This window comes from Plodia interpunctella, chromosome Z, assembly GCF_027563975.2.
Source record: "Plodia interpunctella isolate USDA-ARS_2022_Savannah chromosome Z, ilPloInte3.2, whole genome shotgun sequence".
Classification (NCBI taxonomy): Eukaryota; Metazoa; Arthropoda; class Insecta; order Lepidoptera; family Pyralidae; genus Plodia; species Plodia interpunctella.
This window is the reverse complement of record NC_071324.2, coordinates 3,280,597-3,303,487: the sequence shown is the minus strand read 5'-3', so window position 1 is coordinate 3,303,487 and position 22,891 is coordinate 3,280,597. Positions and strand designations below refer to the sequence as shown.

The 22,891-nt window shown below is 33.9% G+C and overlaps 1 protein-coding gene across 4 annotated transcripts in view; it reads left to right on the top strand.

Moving 5' to 3' along the window:
• Window positions 1-22,637, top strand: part of Gyf (Gigyf) — a 36,329-nt gene extending 13,692 nt beyond the window's left edge. For 3 of the 4 annotated variants that reach the window (XM_053768015.2, XM_053768017.1, XM_053768016.2), the window contains exons 16-28: window positions 164-283; window positions 11,483-11,779; window positions 11,958-12,182; window positions 12,448-12,528; window positions 13,175-13,287; window positions 14,167-14,239; window positions 14,607-14,843; window positions 15,879-15,959; window positions 16,197-16,311; window positions 16,721-16,918; window positions 17,482-17,605; window positions 17,867-17,975; window positions 18,249-22,637. In XM_053768015.2, coding sequence (XP_053623990.1) covers window positions 164-283; window positions 11,483-11,779; window positions 11,958-12,182; window positions 12,448-12,528; window positions 13,175-13,287; window positions 14,167-14,239; window positions 14,607-14,843; window positions 15,879-15,959; window positions 16,197-16,311; window positions 16,721-16,918; window positions 17,482-17,605; window positions 17,867-17,975; window positions 18,249-18,365 — 1,890 coding nt within the window. In that variant the 3' untranslated portion in view covers window positions 18,366-22,637. The remainder of the gene's footprint in view (window positions 1-163; window positions 284-11,482; window positions 11,780-11,957; window positions 12,183-12,447; window positions 12,529-13,174; window positions 13,288-14,166; window positions 14,240-14,606; window positions 14,844-15,878; window positions 15,960-16,196; window positions 16,312-16,720; window positions 16,919-17,481; window positions 17,606-17,866; window positions 17,976-18,248) is intronic. The other variant, XM_053768018.2, reaches the window with a different exon arrangement.
• Window positions 22,638-22,891: the final 254 nt, after the last annotated feature.

The window sequence follows — 22,891 nt, the reverse complement described above, 5'->3', positions numbered from 1 at the left end:
AAGAGAATGCTGTTGTTTCACGGGAAGATATGGAATGCTTCTATTTCGGCGCGGGGCCGATTGTTACAACCGACATGCTAAATTTGAGACTTGATGGCAGCTATCCTATTACCGAAGTTGTAAAATGAATGACAAATATTTATTTGATACTGTACTACTGCAGGTCGATTCCTTGTGGAGCCAGCCCACCCCCGCCCCTGATATGATGTGGATGCAACAGGCAATGAATGCTCGCAACGAATCTCACGTCAACAATCTGCCGATGTACTTCTGGGAGGATCAGGTAATTACCTAGCTTGTCTTCAAAAAGGTGTCCATTGTATATTACTGTTTTGTGATTGTCCACGCGTTGTCTTTTCTATATATAAAAGGTGGCGCAAATATTATTTATGTCTTCACCGATTTTTTAAATTCTTCTTAAAGTCACTCTTCAATTTACAGTGACACCTTTTTTGATATTAAAATTCAACTTGCATTTGCGATGTTCGTTTCGAACATTTAACAATAACAGAAAATGCTATTTGGATTTTCTTTAAAGTCTATGACATAAGTCGCACAAGTGTATTGCAAATTAATATCATATTGAGTCAAAACTACTGTACCTACTTAATATATCTCAATTGAACTATAATATATTGTTTTTTTTCACAACTGATCAAAAAAGGAGTTGTTTTCAGGGTTTTGATGTTGTGCACCGTTTTAAATGCCTGATTAAAATCCAAGATTTCCATTTCGTTCCCACAGATCTCACAGATGGGCATCTAAATTAAATACTGGCATTTTCTTTTAAAAATAAATATACAATAATATTCAGAGACTTAATATGACAATATGTTGTAATACATTTTATAAAACAAACTTGTTTGCATGGTTTCTGAAATTTACTATGCTTTTGTTTTTCTTCTAAATAGTTATCATATCAAACCGCAGATTCAGCCGCCCGAGTTTAATTTAAACAAATGGCGGTTGAAAGAGTGGGCTAATGACTAATAACCTTTATCAAAAAATGCACTATGTAATAATTACATTATCAAGTACCAAAAATAGGAACATTCATACATACATCTGAACTCACATATGTATAATGAAACTAACATGGAGATATTATAAGAAAAAGATAAAGTTTATTTTAAATTTGGTGTATGTATGTTTGTACGCGGATAATATAAAAAACCTACTGAATAGAATTCAAGCGGTTTTCACGATTGTTAAACTTATTGCCTTAAAACAGATTTACACCAAACAAGTGAATACTCAATCATTCAACCAATGGCTGGCCATGCCTTGTGACCAGGCATTGGTGGATTGCAAGATATATAGAAAGTATTCGCTCGTTTGGTGTAAATGCACTTTAATATGCCGCTTGGAACCTGAGATTTTTACAGTAGTAAATCTCACGTGGGTGAAGTCTTGGTCACTGGCTAGCATTCGAACAGATTTGCTTTACATTTTAAGCACAACTCGCTTTAACCAGCTTACACATTAATTAACTGGTCTTACTAAAGCATGACTTATGCGAACAATTCGACATGTTTTTGACCCACTTCTCTGTATTGATGTTTTATTGATCACTAATTGAATTTCAGAAACCATGTTCATATTGGCGTTTAATTATAATTATTCACACATTGAATACGGATTTTTCTATGGAATTTTATTTCGCGAGTAACCCTGTCTCTGGGGAACTTTCCTAAAACACAGATGGGTACCTAATTCAAATTATCAGCAGTCAACGTGTTAATTAAACGTCAATATTAATTTTTCTGCTTCAATATTACAAGATGTTTGCATTTAAAGACATAAAATGTGCTTGTGTTCGTCCTACTAACATATAGCATCATTCATTATTGTTTGTTCATCACAGCAGACCATAAGGTATTGGCTTGTAGTGACAACGGAAATTTCAGAGTAAGCCGCATAATTTTAGTTGCCAATACGGTGGCTCGAGTGACTGTCCGGTTGACTGTCTGTATTTGATTTTAAAGTCAAAATACATAAACGAAACACGATATTTTTCCTTTGCGGAATATTAAGTTAACATGTTCATGCCTATGACTAAAAAATCTAATACCGCCTTGTGACTTTTGTCACCATTTTGCTTAAGCCGCTGATAGAGTTAAGTATTTGCGTGTTTTAGCGAAAGACACTATATTCACAATGCTTTGCTGAGCCATAGTATTTAATCGAGTCTGACATCTTTTTTCATAAAAGCATTTATTAGAGCAGCGTGTTATAACTTTGTCCCCGGAATAGTGTTGCCGCTTGATAGTCAATTATCGATATGCGTTTCGATTGACTATCGATAGTTTGAGGAAAATCAATAGTATCGATAGTCTAATCATCATCACGGTTCTTTACTATAGGTACTATCGATGGTAAATTTCATATTGCAAAATAATACTATCGATAGACTAATTATACGTCACGGCTCGATACTATTGATAGTATTGCTCTTAATATTCATTGCTCCAAAATAGCTATCGATATTATCAACACTATCGATAGGCTTATCCATACTATGAGTAAAACTATCGGTTATTATTAATTATAGTTCTACAACACTACCTCGGACCCCTAGGAAATCGACGAATATCAGCAAAATAAAAAAAATAAATTCGGCCTCTTCATTTTGATTCAAAATACAATCTTGCTTACGCCGTTTTGATACCAAAATAAATATGAATACTGAATTGTTATGAAGGTTGACGCTGCGTTTTACAAGTTTTTATTTAACTTTCTATGTATGGATGATACGTAATTATGTTTGTTCACGTAAAATTTTCCGACTCAATCTTGAAGAAGATATCCGGCTAAAATTTTGTATACACGTTTAGTTTGGTTGACAATGCATTATTATTTACACACATAAAAAATATTGCTACTAAATTAGCAACACGAAACTTGCGTGGGCGTTTTATAAATAAGTACACTTAAAAATAAAAACGATTACAATCAAAATCGCGATCCGAAGCGACCTTATCACTATAATGGTGATCATGAAAATATAATTCGAACTAAATTGTAAAACTACAAATGTGCGATATTTTGATACAAATGATGATTTAATAATAATGACTTATTTCTTCAACTTATTATTTTTTCAATGCGTATTCGTATTGTATTAGAATACTAATATTTTATTCCTTAACTACAGACAATAAGTTATAACCAAGCTAGAACTTTTTTCTACCTTCAGAAATGGTTTATCCATTAAAATAACCTTAGGCATAATGCAATAATGTTGTTGGATTAGATTATAGAATACATTTAATACAACTCAATTATATACGCTCTATTTGTCCAAGTAGGTACTTTTACATAATATTTATATATTTTCTCAAAATGTCATTTACATCATTAGTATAACATAGATATCATCTATTTTTGAAATTCGTATATATTTTTATAATTTACTTTATGTAAAACTGTACATATAAATAATCTTGTGAATGACATTCTGACTAAATTTCAAGGTTTTACATTTTGCGATCACATTTTTGCATCTTTGTAATCAGCTCTTCAAATGGGCATAGCCAGAGTTGACTACAAAACGACCACCAGACTCCCTGCTCAATATAAATATAATTAAATTTAAATTAATTAAACCAAAAGTTTTACTAGCATATTTTTTAAAATAATATTCTTGCAAATGTTGAGCAGTTTTAAGGAGAGCTTACACTGATCCGTACGCTCAGGCAGCAATGAAACGGGTTTGCCAAAGGTATCCGTCCTTGCATCCCCGACACAGCGCACTTCTGGGCTGTCTCAATGCGGGCGATACCTTTAGTGGACGCAGTGCTATACGAATTCGTGTGAATTCTTACAAAATAAACCGCAATCCGTTTCGTGCCATGCGTACAGAACCGTGGACGCTCACCTTTAGTTGAAAAAAAAAGGAAATTTATAATTTAGCATGTGCCTATGGCCTACGCCAACATTCGGTTTCACTAAAATTTAAAATTAGTTTTCGGCACATGTTATAAAATGATGTGGTGATAAAACAAAAACATCAAATCATTATTTGTCTACGCAACTACTAAATATAATTACAATATATTTTCCAATCTGAATATTTTAATAGATATCTACTGAAAGACATCTCCACATTATTTTATATTATTTATATTTATGTAATTGAAGTGTATTAGTTAAGAATATAATTACTTATGAATAGTGAGAGTGCTTAGTGAGAAAGGTGTGGCAAAGTTTAAGTAGCATCAAGCAGCGCGTCACGCAGTGCGTGGTTCTCCCGCCACTAATCATACAACCCTGCTTATAAGGATCATTTTACTGTCCTTCTTTAAATTTAATTATATTTCCTTTTTCTTAGGAAAAGTAGTCGTGTCAAGTTAAACTTGGATCTACGGTTTCTATAAGCTATGAAGAAAAAGACTAATATCTAAAAGTCAAAGCAATCTAAACATGTTGCATACATTTTAACATTTTGAGAGAATCAAAATATATGGGGTAAGTACCCCATGAAAGACAAACTAAATTTTGACTTGCTTGACACAATGACAGCTAAATTGTTTTTGCTTATATGTCACAACATGGCGGTTCGTGTTAGGTTAGGTCACGTGACACTGCGGACAAATAAAAGATACTTTTAATTATGTATATTATTGAAAATTAATATACAGAATATCTATGTTTATTTTAGCATTTTTTTTTTGTTCAGTAGGTACCCTACTGAAAGTATCCTTGTAAAGGAAACAGTTATTTTTACAGAATTTACCAATATCGAGACCAAGAGATGAACGCGCCTGATTTCTTTTTTATTGTACAACAAGCAAATACTTCATTGTCTGACTGTTGATCTTAATCAATATACCTAATTATCTTGTTGAAAATGGGATTGTAGCGGAGGACTTAAGTTATGGGTTGAAAACGGAATGCGAATATCGTTCAGGTCCATAATGTACTATTATCAAACGTACCTTCCTCAGATAGTCTCATCTTGGAAATTTCTAGCATTTTTTATAAACGGAACTAGTGACTCATTCTGATAGACGAATCGTCTCCTTGGTTGCGTTTCAAAAACAAATTCACAAATTTCAGACTTTAAGGTACAGCTACAATACAAATGTGAAAACTGCTATCATCCGTATATGTAATAATTTTTGAAATATAAATTTAAAGTATTTCTCATATTTTTTATAGACAATTCAAAATCACCAGCAGATTGCGACTTATCGAATACCGCAAGCGCCACTGAAAATACATATAGTTTCAACATTGACAAATCTTTTTATTTGTCATACACATACCTATGTTCGAGATTGCCTTAGGTGGATATGAAGATTTGTGCGGCCGCCCGCATGATTTTGTCAATGGCCAGATTAATTTATCACCAAAAAAGCATGTTTTTGTTAAACAAATGCATCTATTTTTTATATAATGGAAAAAAATGCTGAATTCTTTAAATTGAATACCCCGTACCGGGTAGTGCGCACAACTGATTTTCCCGCGCGTGGTCTGTCTGTAGGGCGGGTCACTTGCACTGCTGCGACACAGCTTCATTGAATAAAGGGATTAACTGTAAATAAAAATATATTCCAAAACATTTTGAAATTAGGGAACAATATGGACCAGAACGATAATAGATTAAAACTCTTGTTTGATGATACATTTTTTTTATCACACAATGCCCGTTCAGTTCTCCACATAACTTATTTATAGATTATTTTATACTAACTATTATATGTAATTTATGATTTATATTTTTAGATACTTGAAAACTATATCTAAGTCTGTGGTTATTCGTTATATTTTTAAAGTTTATATAGTTATTACTTGTAATATTTCCAAGAAATCTAAATTAGACACAGACATAGGTATTTCATTTTGTCTATTTTATTTTATTTCCATTGCAATAAGTAGTAGTGGTGGAAGGATTGGCTAGTCTCTGCGTTACCGAGAACCATTATCCAGGGTGCGTCGGACGTTTCGTTTTATATACCCTTTATTATATGCACTGGTCTACAACATTTTGTCACAAATAATTCAAATTTTTAATTTCGGATTAGGGAAATAAAACACTTATTTGATGAGAGAGAGCGGCTTTTGCTCAATACTGAAATTGTATATTGCATATATATATGCAATATACAATAATATAATTATATATATATATATATATATATATATATATATATATGGATAGTGATAATTTTATAACATCATAATTAATAGCCTTAACAGATGCCATTCGAATAACTGTTGAATCTAGCTACAAAAAGAAATTGTCAACTTTAATTTTCCCCGTAAATATTTAGACAATGTAGGAATTCATTATGGGTCCCAATTCCACATTTTCGTAAATTATTTTTACCAAAACGCAGGTCAAAATTTTGTCGACTAGTGTTTGTAGCCTATGTTTCTATAGAGCCATTTAAATGTTTCAAAGAATTATTTAAAAACATTACAGTTAACTAATTCTTTGTTGCATTTGTTTCATAGATATGTTTCTGCCCATTCTATGAATATGTTCTATTCAATAGTAAAAAAGAAACTTTCTTTATAGGGAGTTGCTCATCAGTACCAAGATGTAATGCATATTTCCCGATTCTAAAATTTCAAAGAAGATTTTATATATTTTTTGTAGTTCTTAAATTTTTTTGTAAGACGAAAGTTGACTCTTGTTTAAAACGACCGAATTTAAGAAGATATTATCCATAGGATATTATCGACAGATTTACTCCTGGTGTCTGCATTAAAAACGGTTAAGTATTATAATGAGATATCCATACGCGTACGCGTTTTTTATTTATACATGTTTTGGTAGGAAATATGTTCTTAAATTCGTTAGATTTAATTTTTATTGTTACTTTAATGTAATGTATATGTTTTGTCTAAACCCTGAAGTTTAGGTTTATAGAAGTAGTTCTAAACCCAGGTGTATTCACACTTCGTGGTTTAGCCGTTACATATATAATACATAATTATCTCGCGACTGCCAAGTAAAAGTAGAACTTTCGACGAAATAATAAAACCAAGGACTTAAACTGATTACAAGATTATTTTTCCTTAAACTACTTTATAGAATAGTAATAGGGTTTGCGTAACGAATAATTGTTGATTTTTCTGATCAATTTAGAGATTGAAGGAAAATATATTTAAGTACTTATTTTGGTATTTTTGGCAGGGTTGGCATCAAAGTATTTTTAGTCGTCAACAATTTATAATTGAACGATTATATATCTCGTGAACGGTCTCGAGATGTTAACTGGGCTGTTTAACCATCTCTGTCGTAGGACGAGCTCTTAGTATTATTTTTTTTACATATTTTTCCGGTTATATTACTTATATAATTATGATATTTTTGTAGTTGTAGGATAATACGAAAAAAAAACAAACCGATTACTTATACTTACGAAAAGTTTATTGGTCTAAAGGAGATTGGGCGCTTTGGACCCGTTTATATTAATAGCTCAATTTTTTTTATTTTATATGAAATCATAATAAGGCTTTGTCGACATTTGTAAGAGAGTATGATAACGCACAGTAGACTCCATATGAGGACCCGAATACAACATATTGAGACCAGGAGATATCACATCAGGATCTGAAGACACCACATGGGGACGAGGAGTCTAGTCATGATCCTAGTAGGCCGTGAAGCCAGTAAAAAAACATCCATAATTAGTTCCCTGCAGCGCATAATTATCTTTCTGCTTTCATAATTATTTCCCTGCATATATCATCCATAAATAATTAGCGCTGGTGTAATTCAATGAAAAGAAGCTATATATGTCACTCTTTAGAAAGACACCAGCCCAATCTGATAGAGACTAGTTACGGGGCTCATACAAAATCGCCCATTCTCCTTTACTCACTTAGGTTCATTATTATGTACGAAGTGGTTTGCGATTTTTCACAGCTGGTCTGTTTTGTTTATTCTATTTATTTAGTACTTACGTAATCAGGCCAACCCTGTGCCCACTTTTGCCTACTTATTGCAGATTATAATCTGAATCGGTAATATATAATCAGTACTGTTAGCCTATATGTATGTAGCATTCGAGTACAGGAAGAATTCCTGAGTCACTTTATTGCTATCCTTGGATTAGAATGAATTCATTCTGATGTACCTATATTTATGATAAGCTTGATTATAGATGTCGTAATTTTTATTTTTAATTGTGTAATTAGGTACATATTTCCGAGTCCGAGATTAATGGGAGTATGTATATATTCAGTAGTACTAAGTTTCTGTACGTGCATAGATTTTTTGCGAGAATATTCTTTACTTTTTAGATCAGATAATGTTAATGTATGTTATATATTATCATTGCATTTGGTAAATATGGTTACTACTATGTAAATATTTACTGGCATTATATTTACTGTCGTTATCTACAATACACCACAAATGTACAAAAAAAAAATACAAAAAGAAAAAAATATTTAATGCACTTTTCCGAATTAGTACATAAGATTTTATGATATTGGTGTTGTTACACAAATTATGTCAAGTCAGTTACCTCATTTTTATCTTCGACTAGACCACTAGTATTTCTGATCTTAATCTTAATCGTGGCCGTAACACAATATGAATGTTGGCAAAAATAAAAATGTCCCAAAGCATCAAAATAATAAGGACATGTTCTCTGCATTTATTACTTGGAATGGTTACTTTTAGCGAAATTGATATTCCATTGTATAGTTTGTTAACAGTTTTTAACTGCTTGTTTCGTAATTTCCTTAATAAATACTCGTCTGTGAATAATGTCGTGATAAGTTAAGGCAGGGATTATGTATAATTCACAGATAGATTATAACTTCTCAAAAAGATGAGGTAACCGACATTTTTACTGATTCAGGGGACTGATGTACAGACAGTCGGTTATATTAGGGTAAGGTGTTTAATGTAGATGAATTTATTAAAAATTTTGGCTGTTATTAATTTGAAAGACTGAAATTCGTTTAAAGACTGCATAGGAGGGTAAAGACGAGTTAGAGGGAAAGGGATAGTCGATATAAATGTGTATTTTTTTTTCAATTATTACTAGGTTACTAAGTTACCAAACTTTATGAGTATTTTTGTTTACTTACCTACTTTTAAATGTTAAAAATGACAGATATAGAGTGACAACAATACAATTAGGCTATAGTTAGATTTATTTTTAGACTTCACGTGTTGAAGTGTTTATTTGTAAATTAAGCTTGGTAAGAATCTGATTATACATATTGCGAAAAATGTATTTTTCGGTGAATGAGGGTATATAGTAATGAATGCGGTGTAAGTTTTATAAAAGTGCCATTAGTAGGAAAACTGATTGTTCTCTAAATTTAGTTGTTCTACGCTTGGTTCCCTATTGATTCCTATTTAGTTCTGTTGATTGTTGATTTTTGCGTTGAGTATATAAATTTTAAAGTTGTTAATATAAATGTTATTAGACCAGAGGTTAGAATTTGTCTTAAAATAACGATAATTCAGTATACAAATAAATGGGTTGTGTTGTTTCGTGTTCAGATCGCACAGAGTTTCATTTGGGTGTGATTGGGGGAGCCGATGATGAATCATGTTTGGTATATGACATGGCTGTAACAGCTCTGTTTATTGGCAAGGATTCCTTTAAGCAGATTTAGTTTTTAAACAAAAAACAGGGTTTACCCCTTATTTTACCCCTCTGTAAATTCTACACTTACAACACGATACCGCCTAATTTTCTACCTCCATATATTCCTTTTTTTCTTAATTTTGTGTTTGATCAACAATATCAGTTGCAAAGCATTTAATATAGTGACGCATTATAATTATCTGGACTCTTCGAATTCTTGTAACAGTTGAACATATTTACCTTTCAAGATATACATACCTAGTTCTTTTTTTATTTTTTTTTTATGTTTAATTTTTAAATAGTTAAGTACATTCTTCATCGGTAACCGCCACAGACCATTTAGCCTTAAAGGCAAAGCTTCCATATATTTTAGTATCGCTAATAAAACGCTATCGCCAAAATGTGATGGGGTGCGGGGAGTGGTTCATAATGGAGCGTTCAAAAATAAAGCTTAAAGGTAACCAGAAACAAACCATTTATTATCCAAGGTCAAGGAATTAAAAAAAATACTAATAATCCTTTATCACATTTTTAAAATATCAATCATATTAATGGTGCTAAAGACATTTATATTCCAAAAATAATACTTCCAATTGATTTAAACTTTACACTAGTTGCGTATAAACGTTCGTTGTAGTACGAAGTCTTTGCCAAACACATTGCAAAGCAACAACGCGAATACATACGTGTGGGTGCACCACAGTGACATTCATCGATTATCATCAATTTATCGATAGATTATTATATCCTGTGTCCCGTCATTACCTTACGCGTGCCAAAGCAGAGCAATTTATATGTTTGTGCCATATTGATTTAAATTCGAAAGAAATGACTAAATATATTTTGTTCCTATAATAATTTTCCTAAATCAACATGGTTTGTAAAATTAACAAATTAAATTATAATAAAAAAAAGTAATGACTTATCGGTGAAAAGTGATTCCACCACCACACTTTCCGCACCATTTTACTGCACAATACGGCATTATTGTTTTTATTTCCGAGCAAACATCCTTCGCTTTGATGCTCGCCGGCGGAATAACCAAAGAAAAGAGATGGGGGTCCGCTGTTATGTAGTGTCAGAACATATTGGCTTGGCGAATGGATATGCAGGCGATGCGCGGTCTTTAAGCCTAAATGGTCTGTGGTAACCGCTTACTGTTATTAAACACATGTTATCTGTTAAGTTACTTTTTGTTTATTAGTTTTTTTTTTCTTTTACCTTATAGCTCGACTAAATCGTGTCAACTAACTCTATGTTACGCTGTTGGGTTGTTCATTTATGTTTGTTTATTAATAAAAGATTTTGCTTATTTTCATTGTATGTATGAATATCAACCCCTTCCCAAATGTTGGAACAATGAACAAATAAATATATTTGTTTCGTTCAATTATCATTTTTAGTATTATTTGGGATGATCATTTACGCTAAATGTCAATGTCGACACATGGTCGCAGAATGTACATCCTGCGTACTTAACTCAATTATATTAGAAATTATCAAGGAAAGATGTGACATGACAGTGTGGGGTAGGAATGATGACATTCTGGTAAAATCATATCGAAGCTTTAGAAATTCGTCAATGAAAATTTAATCGAACAATTATTTCAACCAAAAAACATTTTCAAATTTACTTAAATGGATTTAAAAATTATTTGAATTATTTATTACATATTAATATCGACCTAAAACTGAAGGCAATAAATGTATTTCACTAGCCAGCGAATGCCAAATAGTCTTGCATATAAAAATCATATCACGTCACTTACACCGATACACTAACTGGATTAAAATTAATTTGCATGGCACTTCACATGACTAACTTGAACATCTTTAAATGCAAACAAGAATTGGGTTACGTTTGTATTTTCAGGCCCATTTTTTTATTTATACAAATGGTACAACACAAAACATTTCAGCCCACAACCATAGCTCCAAGTACTCTGCTTCCTGAGGATATTACTAAAGAGATGAAAACTGAGGACCAGATTTTAGCACAGATGCGTGCAACACAGAATATTAACTCCCAGGGGAATATGCCTTTCATGAAAGAGCCACCGGCCGCGACCCCCGCGACTTCGAAACCTGAAGATGTCTTCATTGAAGCTGAGAAAGTGACGCCAAATTTAGAGGAGTTGCAAAAATTAATCCAAAAAGACATTTTGTCCCCTAAACCAGCCGTAGTCGAAACTAATGTGCAAAATAAAGAGCCAGAGGTATGTATAATATGTTTTTTTGGCAGAGTTATCTATTAAGTAATGGCAATGTAATCTTATGGTGGGTAGGTAAAAAGATTTATCTTATAGATCCCGTGCAATATTTTTTCTTTTAACTAAATCTATTGTCGACGTCCAAAGTGTAACCTAAATGAATTATTATGACTATGTGTCGCAGGAAATGTATTCACAGAAGATTGAGAAGACCGCAAATGCGGAGGCGTCGCCCGAGCCGGCTGTGAAAGCTCAGAAACAGACCGAGGTGAAACCAACCAAACAAGTCAAGGTTGAGACTGAGAAATCCAAAGCGAAGGAAGCCAATACCAAGACTAAAGCGAAGAAAGTGAAGGATGATAAAAAAGACGAAGAAGTGAAGAAAGAAGAAGATATCGCGAAGCCTGAAGTAAGTTTACTCTATTAAGAACTAGTTGCGCCTGGGACTTCACTACTTTAAGTGTTATTCTATGTAATATTTTCTACTAGAGTTAATTTAAATTTCATCGATAGCCGCCCAGTAGGTTTGGCATTCAATTACGACACAACTATAGGTCGAATTTCGATAATGGACATCCTCACTCCAATCTTTTGCATTTATTATATTATAGTACGATACTGGTGCTGAGTGGAATACTAATTATATAATAATGACTGTTATTTATTTTCCCCAGAAAAGGTCAGTAGAATCGTCGCCAATAAAGAGTAAAAAGGAAGAAAAAAATAATAAGAAAGAACTAGAAAAGGAAAAGAAGGTATGTCGATAATATAATGCAAGATTTAATTCAGATTTTATTTGTATTTGTGTTAAGGCGATTACTCCCTGTGCACTAGCGCCACATTAAATTTTTATTTATTTATTTTTTTAGCAAAAATTAAATAGAATGTTTTTATCAGATTATGCCACCCAAGATAAAGAATTTTAGTAGAAAGTATTAGTTTTCCATTGCATAATGATTATATTGTATTATAAAATAACGAATACTAAACTTCTTTATGTAGTGAGTGGTATGCCATACTGTTGTAATACTTTTTAATTTTCGCTTGGAAATGGCGTTAGTGTATAGGGATTAATCGCCTTAAGGAAAATTACATTTAGCTGTTTTTTATCGTCCTTGCTTGTCGTTTCAATCAAAATTAGGGTCCGTATAAAAATGAAACCATTAAATTTCGAAGGTTTATCTGTGATCTTACGATTGGCTTTATGCTATTCTTCCGAGGAGGCAATATTTAGTGGTCATATTATAAGACGAGAATCATGCCTCAAGGAAAGTCAAATATTTTAAGTAAAGAGTTGACCAAATAACTTGTCGTTGTTGTTGTGCCATGTACATGTATTCCAAACAAAGTGTTTTATCTTTATTACACTCTTATAATTAACTCAGAAATATTTTACGGCAGGAGTGGCTGAAGGAAGGCTTTACTATTGTGAAGGGCTCCGAAAAGAATAACAATAAAGATAGCAAGAAGAAAGTTGACGAAGTAAAAGCTATTGAAGAGGCTGAACGGAAAAAGTGAGCATTGTTCATTTTACACCAGACTATTACTTAACAAGCGGATGTTAAGAGGGCCCAAACCGCACACTAGCCTCACAATCTTGTTTTAAAATTTGTTATTTTCTAGCGAAAACTAAAAAGTAGCTACACTATGTATACTATTATAAATTAATTAAAAGGATCTTATTAGAAAGTATTTTTCTAATAAAATCCTTTTAATTAATTTAGCAAAATCTGTATGTATTACTTTAGTTTTCGGTAGTAAATAAAAGGAATTGATAAAAATTGTGATGGTGGCGCTAGTGAGCGGATTTGCCTATATAATAGAATAAGCTTAGCATACAAATATTTATCACATTTTTTAAATTCCAAGACATGTGTAAATTGATACATAAAAAAATAAGTCTGTCAAGAAAGTGAAGAAAACTTTTTGACGAACAAATTTTTTTTGACATTGCCCTGTGGTCAATATTGGTTGTTAAATCCAGTCCCATTCAGTGTTGCTAGCCAACAGAAGGCAGAACCCTAATTTAAGTTCTTCACTTTATTGTCAGACTGTAGAATCATCATATCTTACCATTTCACTAGCTGATGGCGATGGCTTCGCGCTCGGAAACAGGTAACCTATGTTATTCACACATTTGCACATAAAAATCACCAGGATTCATTGCTCCGTTTAAAGATGAAAGAAGGACAAATATTAGTATAGATTGACGTCAATGTCTAAGAGCAAGTCTAGTTTTTGGTGATATAGCTGATAAAGACTTCCTCCAAGGGATGAGGAAAAAGCGGCGCAATTAATTCCACTGTAGCATTTTCAATCGAGTATATATTAGGTTTAATTTGCTTAATAATTGTGCTTGAATATAATAAAATTGATCTGATGTTGTGCAATAGGAAAGAAGAAGAAAGACTGGCTGTGGAAGAAGAGAAGAAGAGGAAGCAGCTAGAAGCAATCAAGAAGCAACAGGTACAATTTGTTGGGAATTATAAGCATCTTCCTTATCCTTAAAACAGAGGGCTTTTGCCGTTAGATACGATGGACTTTGACGCGCATATACGAAATTATTCAAAAACCTAACAACCACAGTGTATTAACAGTCATCAGTCCAATGAAATTAAATTCTTATTGTATACTTTTTCTTGTAACTTTTTACTATGTATATATATATATATATAATTTCGTTATACACAAAATTTTCAGACACAAGCCCTTTCAGGATCAAAGATAACTTGATGGCAATAAATTCCTGCATATTATTACCAACAAGTTGCAGAACGCTTATAGAGAACGGCGTGTCTTTACGAAGTAATATATAAGTTAACACCTGAATTAGGAACAGCAAATTCAAGCCCAGCAGAAGCAAGCATCGGAGTCCGTGGCCAAGAAGGCGCCGTGGTCGGCCGTGGCCAACCAAACCTTGCAGGCCACCAACAAAGACGGCCTTACGTTGGCCGAGATCCAGCGGCTCGAGAGGGAGAAGAAGCTAGAGCAGATGAAAGAGCAACAACAGATGATGCATATCATAGCTCAGCAACAGGCCGCCGCGCTGCACAGGGAACAGGTAATGAAGGTAGACCTTTTCTATATCAAGGATTATTTGTCAAGTAAGATTTTCATTTGTTATTCTTCTTTCTTACCTAACGCTATTGTTAGATTTTATTCGCTTATAGGCAATTTTTAATTTGCGTCGTTTGCGCACTAGACTAGATTTAATAATCACGGTGTGCGGGATGTCAGCTATAATGGATGATAAGGGATGTCAGCTATCTTAACGAGGACTACTCAAACCGCTGGATTCGTTTTAACCTTCGATGTTGTATAAAAGAATATATTGCGTACCTATTCTCGAATTAGAATCTTTACTAAAACTGAGCTGTGGTCTCTTAATTGATGCGGCGCACACCTGCACTGTTGTACTATTTTCAATTTAATGTGTACCTCTGACCTCCATGTATACAAGTACGCTGGACCTATAATTAGCGAGCCACAGTGAGGCGATTTAATTTTCGCCTTTTTAGCGCTGATCATAGAAGTGGGTGGTAACGGAACTAATAGTAGAGATGGGACAATGAATAAAATACATCGATAAAAGACATTTCTGACAGATAGATATTTCAGACGGACTGTTTATACCTTAGCTGACGAATTTGTTTGTTTATACTTAAAGTACTTTTTCTTAATATACACAACAAAGAAGCTTAATCGCGTTATGCCTCCAAAAACCCTATAAGCACTGGGACGATCCAAACGAGACAGCAGCAATTTTCAAGTTACGTCTGATTTAGTTATGTCCAGCGTATTTTTATATATGGAGGTCAGTGATGTGTACCCACTTTTCTGTTTGTTTTTTACACTTATGCATGTGTATGATTGTGGCAATATATATTTGAATTTATCCATCTAAATTTACAGTTTGTCACGGATTTTAAATGAAGGAAATTTTCTTGCCATCGCAATACCAAATACCTAGATTCGTTGATAAACACCCATATTTGCCGCCCTTATTTCTTTTCTTCACTTTCGTGACAGGCTGTAATTATTATTGAGTGTATTTTTTTCTTTAAATTGTGTTTTCTCATGTTACATGAAGGCGTGTTTTGTTTAGGAGATGCAGGCTGGGCTGGGATGGGCGAAGAAGAAGAGCACCAGTCTAAGCGCGATCAGCCAAAGTTTAGCCGAGATTCAGGTATCCATTCATTATAATTTATCCCTTCACTATATCTTCTTCCCGGCCTATCTCATATAAAGCGGCAAGGTCAGCGTTATATTAAAAAACTAAAGCTCTGATCTTTTTTTTCCGTGTATTTCTCTTTGCATCCATTATTATATTTATAATTTATTTTATTTATAATTTATAATTATATTTATAATTTATATATTATTGAAACGTATACCAATGGAACATGTAATGTGTTTTGCGTAGGCCGAGGCGCGAAAGCAGGCGGCGGCTGCGGCGGCCGCCATACAAGTGATCGAAGAGCCCTTGAACGCCCCCGGCCTCGTCAACCACGTGCCTTGGGGCAGCTCCCACAACGGAGGTACATACACCCAAGACTGGGCTAACCCGCTCACTAGCGCCACCATCACATTTCTACAATATATTTTAATTTTCCATAGGAAATTATGTTATACACTTCTTTCGCTCTCCACCAAATGGTTGGCTGGTAGAATTCGCTTTTGCGCTCATTATGTTTTTATAATATATAACAATACCTAATTATAACGTATGATTTCTGTGTTAATGGTGTAATAAAGAGTTAATATAAACCGTACCTGAAATAAAATTATGAAAGAACAGATGAACATACATCCATACATGTCAAAATTATTACCCTCTTCGCTTCGCCGTAGTCGTATAAAAATGAATTTTCCTCCCGTCGGCGTGGCATCCGCCCATCATCATCTGCTAGTCGTCAAACATATATTTATCAATATTTTCTCACCCAGCGGTAGGTGGTTTCTGGGACACTCAGCCGAACCCGCCCCCGAAGGTGGAGAAGCGTGAGGAGCCGAAGCCCGACGCCAGCAAGGTCAAGAAGAAAGTGCCCGTCATCGTCGCGCCCGTCAAGAAGGAGACTTCGCCCGCGGCCGAGTTTGATGTGTGGTGCTCCACCGTGCTTAGCTCCTGGAGTGCCAAGATCGACGGTGAGCGCCTTTGACATATTAAATTACAGAGAGCCATTACATTTCACTCATATGAGATTTAGAAACGCGCGAATTACACATAAAACATCATTTAATTTAGAATATGACGTGAAAAAGTGCCTAATTTCTGAATAAATGATTTGTTTTTAATTTTAAAAAACTTAACAGAAAAAAATGTCCTATTACAGTGGGAATCTCATTTTACTACGAGTCAAATCATATTTTTTTCTAAATGTCAATAAATAATTTATATTTGTGTGTTATGATTTCGGAGTGATGTCACTATTTCAATAGTTATAATTATATTATTAATAGTTATAATTCTTAGAAAATAAAACTAAGTGACATCAAATTGTGTAATTATGTAAATTATATAGGGATATTCTTTTTAACTAACTAAACTAACTTTTTGCCATCTCAATAATAATGGTCTTGAAGGTTGATAAACCAGAACGACACAACGCCCATATTTGTTTTCTACTCTATATAGACTGTTCACATAAACAGCCGTATTCACGAGGTCGGTCATAATCTAGCTCATTAATTACGTGTTTGTGTCGCAGTGCCCACCTTCGTTGGGTTTCTGAAGGACATCGAGTCGCCGTACGAGGTGAAGGACTATGTCAAATGCTACTTGGGGGAGACTAAGGATTCCAGTGATTTCGCTCGCCAGTTCCTTGAGAGAAGGTAAATTACCCCCGTTTTAATTTGTTTTATTGTTCGCAAGTATTAATAATTATTTAATGTATATACTTTATCTAATTAGTTTTTACAATTATAATTTTGATGTAAATTGGGTACACGCTGTAAAATGTAATAATAAGGTTGATCATTACAATACGATATAATAAAAACGAAGCACTTTAGTTTGACAAGTATTGCGTAAAACTTCGAATATAGCACACGTGCTGTCACGACCATGTTGAAATGAGTGTTGTTCCACCCCAGGTCGAAGCTGCTGCGCGTCGGCATGGTGACGCCATCGGATGATCTCTGCTCGCCTGCCATTGCCGTCAACCCGCGCACCATTTCCGGTTCCGACTACCAGGAAGTCAAGGTACGATGATTCAAATTTTTTTGTATTAATTATTGAGTTTGCGCCATTTATTTTATACGTGACCTTTGCGAAAGCTTAATTAAGAAGTTTTGCCACAATGACTACAGTCTGCTGAGAAAGTGAAGAAATTACATGTCTCCTGTTGGCTGACAACACTGGTTGTATGTAATGGTAATGTAGTTCCATCAAAAATCCCTGACAGATTGTACCTATTCAGTAGTAATGTAGAAAATTTAATATCAGATTTGTGATGACTTTTTATAAACACCACAGGGAAAGGGCAAGAAGACCAAAAAGAACAAGATGTTGAAAGTGGACGCTCGTATCCTCGGGTTCTCGGTGACCGCAGCCGAGGACCGCATCAACGTCGGCGACATCGACACCGTGTGAGCCGCCCCTGTGTTCAATACTCGCCTTGTGATAACCCACGATGATAGCCGTCTCGAAGCCTCGCCGGAATCAACGCCATGGTAACCATAGACACATCACTATCTGGGCCCTTCTCAATCACATGTAACCCTTTTCTTGACAGACTTTTCCTATTCAATGTGTCTTACAGTGCACTGCCAATGGTTCTAAAATCTAAATGTAATGTGCGTAGCACACTGCCAGGAAAAGGGTGGTCTACGCATTAGCGACAACCTCTAATTTTGTCTCACTTGAACCTGTTTCTAAAGCAGCCGGAATGAATTGACTTTTTTTGTAATTTATATACGAATATATTGCTGATTTTACCTGCCTATTCCATCCTGATAGCAACGTTTTTTACGAGTGGTTTTTACGTCGTCAGTTGTTCCGCTGGCCCTAGAAACAGGGTTTAGTTTGTGATCGCTCGGCCAATCAAGTAATCGGACGCAGAGTACTCCTATTATATGATTAGTCGGATCAGAACTAGCGGGATAAATTTTGGTTTGTAGTCAATAGTGGCTATTATGCGTGGCTCTCTTGGCTTGGGAGGGTAGCCTAGTTATTATTCGAAATCAATGTTTCTGAGATGCAATATCTTAGCCGGCGCGGCGTGCGCTTCCGCCATCGCTTGCGTGAGCTAGCGATGCGAATTTTTTTGTAGAATTAAAAATATCTGTGGGTCGTTTTTTAATAAAATATTAAGAACTTAATTACTAAAAATGAGCAATAATGTCCTTTAAGATTTATCCTGGAACTGATTATTGATATCGTATGAATAGGATTATAGCTATACTCGGTATTATTCGCACGGATATCAATAGGTTAAAACTAGTCGCATCGCATTGCCTCGCGGGCGGTGGACAATTAAAACGTAGCCTTATAATAGTACCGAAGTGTATTTTATCGATGTGTAACGATTTTTTACTAATTGCCATTATTACAATATGGATCGTTAACCCATACAAATTATTCCTGTCAATAGCTCGGTCCGCGTTGTGCGAGCAAACAAGCATATTATAATAGACAAGGATAACTATATCGGTTAAAGTTCGATATTCAAGTTTAGTCGGTTTTGAACATCGCTAGATAACTGTCGTCTGCTAGTGCATAATAAAGTGACAAGAACTATTGTGCCTTCAGTGTGTCTGGCCGTTGAATGAGAGTTCTTTTTATAAGTGTTTTGTAATGTATGTGTACGTCCTTTTAAATGCATGTCTACAACTTATTTATGGGCCAGATTTTTTGACATTAGAATGTAAATTGTTTGTGTTGCCTCACTTGGTATGTTCCATAGGCGTTTTAACTTCTGTATTTATTAGTTTCTAGTCACATCCATTTCCATTTTATACATAAGGACATTATGACGAAATTTGTAAAACTATTAAAATTTGCCATTTAACAAAATATTTATATCATTTAATAATCAAATATATTTCACTCTGGGGATAGGGTATTTTTTGATTTTGTACATTTTAAATAATAATAAATTTTTACTGATTTTAAAATGATATCAAATGATCATATGAATATTTTGTCAAATGATTTATGTATTTATAAAGAACTGGAATGTGTACAAGAAAAAATATTTCAAGCGGTCGCAATAGATGATCACATTACAAGATGAGCTAAGACACATTTAAAATAGCCAGGCAGTTATTTGTTGTACAAGTTTCGTCGAAAGATTCGAGTTTCTTCAATTTATAGACAAGACAGACGAGACGACGACAATAGCCGAATCGACAAAAATAGACTTACAGGATGCGATTTATTCACTGTAATTATATGCATTTGCTTCGCTAATTCTTTTCGGGTGGCCTCTGGTGAGCACCGCGCATTAATACTTTTATGAGTACCTCAAAAGTACCTGGTCAGTCGACCGTGCGCTCTTTGAAGCCACCAAAGTAAAATTGCAAAACATTATATTCTACTGATAATGCGTGCGGATTTTCTACATTTTATTGGAAATATTTAGTATTTTGCATGTCAATTTCATCTGCACTGCCATAGGCGGCCGTCACACGTGTTATAGTATCGTGCAATCGTTAACATTTGTATTATTATATAACTTAGCCTATATATTGTGCTCTCGGTACAAACACCTATTAATACTAAGCATAATGTTACTGCACACGTTTGCTCATTCAACTCGATGTTGTGACCACTTAGTGATACTGTCAAGTTATGCATTTTCATGGTAATAACCTTGACTTATTTCATTTGATGATTCGATATAATTTGTTAAATTTATACCGAATTGCATTTTATCAATTAAAAGCATACATATTAAAATGCGATTTATTAAAAAATTGTCTGATAAGTTGATCAATTTATTCATTCTTAATAACTGATTGTAAACAGATCCTATGAAATAGTCGAAACTGTTAACTGTATTGAACGTTTTATGCGATTTCTTGTGTTTGAAAAACGCATGTCGTTAATAAAAAAATGTGTGTAAATATAGATCCACTGATCACCGGATGTATGGACATGTTTTGATGCTGATGACACCTGGGCTCACTGGATGCGTACTTGTTACCGATTTTATGTGCTTCTGATACGAATCGAAATGAATTCTTCCATCATTTGTAGTTAATTTGCTCGATGCACGTCGCTTGCAATTCATTATGCCTTTTTAACTGTATTTGAAATTGTACTTCCATAATTTCTTATTAATATCAATTGATTTTAATACTGTTTAATTTGTAGTTCTATAGTATTATTTATAGTTAATGATTATAAGGATTTTAGTATATAGCTTTTATGTATATATTATTAGATACGTCATATACATACTATGGTATAATTATTTGTATATACACTTCTTTATTTCTTTACATTTTAATTGATAACTAAGTATTTGTTTACACAGCATTGATCTACGACTGACTCACTGACTTGGTCCTTGTATATGCCTTTTGTGTAACTCCATTTGTGTACAGTTTTTATCATTAATAAAATAAATGAATGTTGATGAATTTATTTACTATTGATGTACCGTCTACTGTTCATTAGCATTATAAAATCGTCAAAAGCGTGTATTGTGTGTAGAATCGCCATGTAATTGAGCACTTGAATATTATACAATAGTGTACACCTGACCCCGTGTTTGAATAGTGATAGATGTGTAAATGTGTAATCCTTTCCTATCCACATCACATCCACGTGAAACTGTTAAATTCATTTTATAAATGATTTGTTTTAGAATCGTTATTTGTATATTGATCACCTCGTCTTTACTCATTATAATGTAATTGTACTGAACGAGATTGTAACGACGAAATGAATTAAATTCATTTGTGTTATGTGTTTGTGTCCACACAATAATTATTAAAATTTTGTATAATACCCTTTACAAATTGGCTCGAGTGAGACTATAGGCGGAGAAATTGTGTTACGCTGTAAGATATTAAATAATTGCAGTAGAGTAAAAATAAGTGGCAATTACGAATGAGTTTTATGGCAAAATAGCACTTGCTGTCCTTTTTTTTGTTTTGCTGTGCTCCACACAAGCTTAGACTCGTCACTGCAGTTATCTGTAATCACGAGCTAGTTATCTAACCGTCGGCAATGTTTTCCGGCGATAAAGTCGATTTAGAACGACGCCATATTGCAGACAAGGTGTAAAGGGTATTTATTGTTTTTTTAAATTTGTGAAGGTGTCTCGTTCACTGCTGCATGTTTTGCGATATTTCACGTCAAAACGGATGAAATTCCCTAGTCTTGTACAATTTTATCGGGCAAGCTGAAAGGTTGTTCCCCATTCCAAAATGTGCCTATTTTTGTTTTTTAGATTTTCCACTTACTGGTTGTTACTTTATTTTTCATTGTGAGAATTGTAAGAATTGAATTTGATGTTCCGTGGCGGCCTAGTCGTGATATCTATAGAACTCTTAGTTTGTATGGGTTAATTTACACCACAGATTACGGAAATATTTCTACGTTACACACTGTGGTAACGCAGCGGACTTGGGACATGATTTCGTTACGTGTAAAATTAAAAAAGTAAGTATTTGTTAAATGTTTGATAGCATAATATAGAATTATCGCATAATATCCGCTTGCAGTGGTGTACCACGCACCTTATACTTCTCAGTTGTATTATCTTTTATTTTTGACACTATTTATAACCGAAGCAATAAGTGTACTGATCTTTGTAAACTCCTAAAAGTTAAATGTTTCGATTATTATTATATGGATATGTTATAATAATGACTTGTAAATATTATTTAGAATAAAAAATAATTGATCATTGGATATGATGGTTTTAGTTTGTATGCCTTGTCAAATCACGGCACGAATGATTAACATAGGTACCTACCGACTACCGTTAGCTATGTTATTTATCAAAGGTAGCAATCATCGTAAAAAGAAATTCAAGTTTTGACCGATTGAAAAGGGCATTTTTGTGAAGAGAATTTAATTTGTATTCTTAGCTATGTTAGGAAAATGTGCATTGAGCCGTGGAAACTGTCACCGGACTATCTTCGTCCCGGGGCTTCGCTGCTGTT